Here is a 6,000-nt window from a genome sequence, read left to right on the forward strand (position 1 = left end):
CTTAATAAAGAATGTCTACCACATACTGAAGTGTGAAAAGGTGCAGAAAATAAAATGAGTATTTGGAATATGTATGTGTCCTTAAGAACCTACCTGCCTGTGCAGATTCATTCTTATTTCTGAGTTTGGTGTTAATGTAAGCCAGCACACATCAGTATTTTCATTGCCAGAATTAACAGCAGAACTTCTTTTGTAGTGCTCTGTACTTCTGCTGAAGAGGCAGTGACGTAAATTGGTGTATATTATTATTTGTCAATAAGATAGCTATGTATCTTCCAGTGGTATGTTAAAGTAAGCAAATGTCATGCTTGGTTTGTTCTTTGACTTATTCTCTATTGAGAGAAGTGTTGTGTTTAGTGAAGTAGTGTTTTGTTCTGAGAGATACAAAAATGGATATAAACCCTGCACTTAATTTTGCTGGCAAAGTGAAGTACAGATATGAAAGTGCATTTTTGTCCTTAAAATGAAAAGTGCTGTCTGTGGGAAGTCTTGTTCCAGGCTGGATTCTCTTCACAGCCCCACACCTTCTTCAGCAGAGCCGTGCTGCATGTGCACAGAAGCCTGCCCTTACCAAGGCAGCAGTAACACATCAGGAATCAGACTTGTGGACTTGAGATGACCTTCTTCAGCCTGGACTGAAGCAGTTTGAAAGTGAAGACAACAGTCCTAAATAAGAGTTTGTTTGTACTGTTGTGACTGGTGCCTGTAGTTGGCAGTGTGAAGTTTTTTGTGAGCCCTTCTTATGTCAGCTCTGTTAGATTCATCTCCAGAGTTCTTTGTGTTTCGTATCTGAAGACAAACACTTCGTCTTTAAATCTCATTTTTGTAAATCATAGAATCATAGATTGGCCTGCGTTGAAAAGGACCACAATGCTCATCCAGTTCCAACCCCCTGCTATGTGCAGGGTCACCAACCACCAGACCAGGCTGCCCAGAGCCACATCCAGCCTGGCCTTGAATGCCTGCAGGGATGGGGCATCCACAGCCTCCTTGGGCAACCTGTTCCAGTGCCTCACCACCCTCTGGGTGAAAAACTTCTTCCTACTATCCAACCTAAACCTCCCCTGTCTCAATTTAAAACTATTCCCCCTTGTCCTATTGCTATCCACCCTAGTTTGTAATTCTTTGTATTATTGTTTCCATACTGAACACATCCCACAAAAAAATGTTTTCCAGATCAAATCTTGTGGGGCTTTTTTGGTGGTGTTAAGTTGCCTTTTTTTCCCCCCCGCCCTTTAACTCCTTTTCCTCTTAATTTCTATTTTATCTGCTCCCAAAAACTGACTCTCTCATACTTACGAGTTCTCAATTCTACTTTGATAAGCTTTGAATCAGGCTTGGAAATTTTATTCTTCTTCCATCTCTCTTCTGTTGCAGATTTTGACTTGAACTATTTTTGGCATTGGAGCAAGTTTACGGACTACGTGCAGTGTGTCCTGACCTTCACTGGTGTCACCGGTTACATCACTTATCTCTGGCTTGATTCATCTCTCTTTGTGGAAACCTTGGGCTTCCTTGCAGTTTTCACAGAGGCCATGTTAGGCGTTCCTCAACTCTACCGTAACTACCAGAATAGGTCCACAGAAGGAATGAGGTATGGTGTTTGCCTTAAATAAAACAAGTATGTGTGTATGCTTAGGTAAATATTTTTGTAGTGCGAGAATGCTTTTCTGTGCAGGGCAATGTCATCTTTCTACATTTTAACTGAAAATACAGCAGTTATTGGGGTAGAGCCTCTGTTAGTTTAAACTGGGGCAGCCCTGCTGTAGACAGTGGGAGCTTATTTATATCCCCAGGATCTGACCCATTGTTCAGACCTAGCTGGATAGTTTCAAGGTGAAATATGTTTTATTAAAATAATACATAGAGCTACTGCTGTTGCCATTAGAAATAGTCTGAAGAGGTCCTCTGTATCAAAAGTACTAAAGACAAAGTCTACAGCTAGTAATTGTTGTAACTCATTCTCACTGCTTGTTCTTACATATTTACTTAGCTCTTTTCTGTAATGTTAGTAGTGTTAGTAGCAAATAACATCAGTATTTTTGTGTAAAAACTTGTACCTGACATTTAAAAAAGCTCAAACATAGCAAGAATATTCATGTGAGCAGACGTAGAACAGAAAACTTTAATCTTATGTTCACTGTTGAGACGTTGAACTAGATTATCGTTTCATACCATTTATTGTATGTGTCAGTATTAATACTAAGGTTTCCAAATTGCAAATGCAACTTGTAGAGTCTCTGCAGAGAGGGAACATTCACCACACTGCATCAGTGCACCAGTTTTGTAGAAGACAGTACAGCAACAAATTAAATTCGGGAAGTACCTTTGTCATTAGTGATTGTCTTCTCTTTCACTGCTTTGAAACAGTTCCTCTTTCATTGACTTCAAACTTGCTGACATAATTTTTGCTTTGATGAAAACAAATAATCATCTCTGCCTCCTTCACACCAAAGCAGTTACTGACACTATTCCTTTTGCTTGTTTAGAAATCTGCTGTGATACTCAAGGCATTTTCTTATTGGAACACCCTTAATACAAAGTCAGGATTTCCTTCCAAAATATTTAGGTATTTTGCCTGGGCACACTACTTTGGACAATTTTGTGTGATACCCAGTTTACCTACTAGACCTTATTTATACTCTGGTTTGACTTTCCCCCTTACGTTTTTTATCTGTGGATTATAATGCCGTATTAAGATAGCTGCTTCCAGATAATGATTTGCTTTTCCTTAGCTCCTGTCTGGGGACCTGAGCTTCTTTTTTTCTACTTTTCTGTATTCACTGTTTAGTAAAATGAGGACAAAAACTTTGTGCTTCAAATGAATGGTTTAACTCTTTGCATGGAAACGCAGAGTTGCAGAATTCTCATGCAAAACTGCTTTGGTAAAGACCGCTGTTCAGTCGACAGAAGATACAGTAGAAGCTCTCATTCCCTTGCCATCAAACAGGGCTAGGTCTAAGGATAGCCACCCTCCTTGTCAGATGTACCTGCAGATTTTCCCCTTGGATTCCCAAAGCAATACTTTGCATACTATTGGATATTGGTGGGTGTGAATACTGATAAGAGAGAATATGGCTTGTACTGCTACTTTACTGCAGCTGGGTTACGTTCATGCAGACGCTGTGTTCATATCTTTTTCCAGGTCACATTGTAGCTTTATGTGTATTGCAAGAGCCACATATACTTTCTAGCACTGTGTAATCCTGAATTGATCTGATGGTCTATAAGCATTATCAAGCTCTTCCTACTATGACAATGATTTCTGCTAATGTTTTAGTTTCTGTTAAAGGAGCTGTTGTTTCTTCTGATTTTCCCTTCCTGTGCCTGCTTCTCTATTTAAAAGCAGAGAGGAGACCTCAATCCTGGAAGTATTGAAGTAAGCATCTAGCAGTCGAGCCATGCAGCTCATAGAACTGAATTTATGAACTTTGATAGGTATTTGCCAGGAGCTAGTTGGTGCCCATTGGGATATATTTACTACCCCATCAAGTTTGTGGATGACACCAAGCTGAGCGGTGCAGTTGATGCATTGGAGGGAAGGGAAGCCATCCAGAAGGACCTGGACAGGCTGGAGAAGTGGGCCCACGTGAAACTAGTGAGGTTCAACAAGGCCAAGTGCAAGGTGCTGCACTTGGGTCAGGGCAGTCCTTGAGAGCGGAGAAGGACTTGGGGGTCCTGGTGGACGAGAAGCTGGACATGAGCCAGCAGTGTGCGCTTGCAGCCCGGAAGGCCAACTGTGTTCTGGGCTGCATTAAAAAAGGGGTGGCCAGCAGGGAGAGGGAGGTGATTGTCCCCCTCTACTCGGCTCTTGTGAGGCCCCATCTGCAGTGCTGTGTCCAAGCCTGGGGCTCCGGTACAAGAAAGATGCAGAGCTCTTGGAACAAGTCCATAGGAGGGCCACTAAGATGATCAGAGGGCTGGAGCACCTCTCCTATGAGGAAAGGTTGAGGGAAATGGGATTGTTCAGCTGGGAGAAGAGAAGGCTGCGGGGAGACCTCATTGTGGCCTTCCAGTATTGAAAGGAGCGTATAAACAGGAGGGGGAACGGCTGTTTATGAGGGTGGATAGTGATAGGACAAGGGGGAATGGTTTTAAACTGAGACAGGGGAGGTTTAGGTTGGGTATTAGGAGGAAGTTTTTCACCCAGAGGGTGGTGAGGCACTGGAACAGGTTGCCCAAGGAGGCTGTGGATGCCCCATCCCTGGAGGCATTCAAGGCCAGGCTGGATGTGGCTCTGGGCAGCGTGATCTGCTGGTTGGTGATCCTGCACATAGCAGGGGGTTGGAACTGGATGAGCATTGTGGCCCTTTTCATCCAGGCCATTCTATGATTACATGCAGAAATGGTTTACACTGTCAGAAACAATTGAGCTGGTGATCCTTTGCCTGTCAATGGGGCCATAATGGACAACTGCCAGATAGCCTCTTAGCTGGCCTCAGTGGCCAAGTGAAGTAATGAGTTTCAAGTATCTTTGTGACTTTAAGCTTAATGGGGAGAGAAGTAAGAATTAAGCTGCTTTAGCCTATTCAGTCTACTTAATGACCTTTTAGACAGTGGTAACTTCTTAAATTGCAGTAATGCAGTCAGCTGTAGTGCATAACTGGAGCCCATGTCTGATAAAAGCATCACAGTTTACTAGGGTCACAGGTGGGGTTCTTTGAAGGTCCTCATGTCCTAACTAAGGAAAACAGAAACAAGTCTCTGAAGTAGGTCTGAACGGGACATAACATCTCATATGTTAAGTCTGTTTCTGTTTCAGCAGAACAGTCAAAATAGGAACAGAAAGTAAAACTACAGTATGTGGCCACATCTGAACAAGATGTCCTGCCAGACTTGGCAGATATGATCTTGTTTCTGAAAAAAAAGGTGTCAAATAACCCTATGGACTCCTCATCCCAATCACTCGTATCTGTTTAAAATAGAAGTTGAGGATATCTCATGCTTCAGGTAGTAATTGTTTTCAGATAAATCAGACTTGGAGATTGAAAACCAGGAGCGAGATGTAAATGGGACACATGGCTGTGATGGTTGGCAGAATACCCTTGGAACTGTTCTGAAAAGAGCCTATGGTGGTTTAATAGCCAGGGGTTAGCTCAGCACCACCACACCACTCTGTCACTCCTTCTTAGGACATGCAGAGTAACTAAGGTGAGAAGAGTTTGTGGGTTGTGACTAAGGACAGGGAGATCACTCGCCAGTTACCATCACCAGCAAAACAAACTCAGCTTGAGGGAGATGAATGTGATGTATTGCCTATTACTGATAGACTAGACCAGTGAGAACTAAAAGCAAACTAAAACCACCTTTACCCCACCTACCCATTTCTGCATCTTCTGGGTCTGCGCAAGGGTAGGTTTGCTCTATGGCAGTCTGTTTTCCATTTGTCTGCTCCCCTGCCATACTCTGCTCTAGAACAATAATTGCCCTTCATTGAAAGATTTTCACAGAAGGTCATTGAAGTCATTTGTCAGTGACCCTCTTTAACAGTCAACCGCTGCTCCATCTGTATGGAGCTATTGTTCCTTATCAGCCAGTGCTCGGAGTTTCACAGCCACTGGACGGTAGAAACTCCCCAGGTCCAGGAAAGGGAGGACTGGCAGTAGGACTGAACTGAACTGCATATCGTGGAGTCTCAGGTACCACAGTACAAGTGATAGCCAAATCTGATGTATGCCCATAGCTTAAGGCCATTTGTGTAGCTAGGGGTTGGACAGACTGAACGGGGTGGGGAGGGGGGGGAGAGGGGGTTGCGGTCTCCCTATTGTTGTTGTGATGTTTCAGTCTTCTTGAAAAGAACCTCTTTTCTTTGTATCCTTTGTCAAGATTTGCTGATACTGGGTAGAAGGCTCAGCACTTTGACACACTGAGAAGCCAGCACAATCAATTAGACTGTCTTTCTGTTCATTAAGTCTGTCTTGAGAAGACTGGCCTGGAAAGACTGAATCAGATCATTGTGCTGTGTTGGTCACTGTGATTATCTTGTGTTTTTTTAAAAAA

At 43.0% G+C, this 6,000-nt stretch overlaps 1 protein-coding gene across 1 annotated transcript in view; it reads left to right on the forward strand.

The window, feature by feature from the left end:
• Positions 1–6,000, forward strand: part of SLC66A2 (solute carrier family 66 member 2) — a 57,300-nt gene that overhangs the window by 37,180 nt on the left and 14,120 nt on the right. Inside the window, exon 5 of the mRNA XM_010708272.2 lies at positions 1,378–1,594. Within this exon, the coding sequence (XP_010706574.2) occupies positions 1,378–1,594 (217 nt within the window). The remainder of the gene's footprint in view (positions 1–1,377; positions 1,595–6,000) is intronic.

This window comes from Meleagris gallopavo, chromosome 3, assembly GCF_000146605.3.
Source record: "Meleagris gallopavo isolate NT-WF06-2002-E0010 breed Aviagen turkey brand Nicholas breeding stock chromosome 3, Turkey_5.1, whole genome shotgun sequence".
In the NCBI taxonomy this organism is placed as follows: Eukaryota; Metazoa; Chordata; class Aves; order Galliformes; family Phasianidae; genus Meleagris; species Meleagris gallopavo.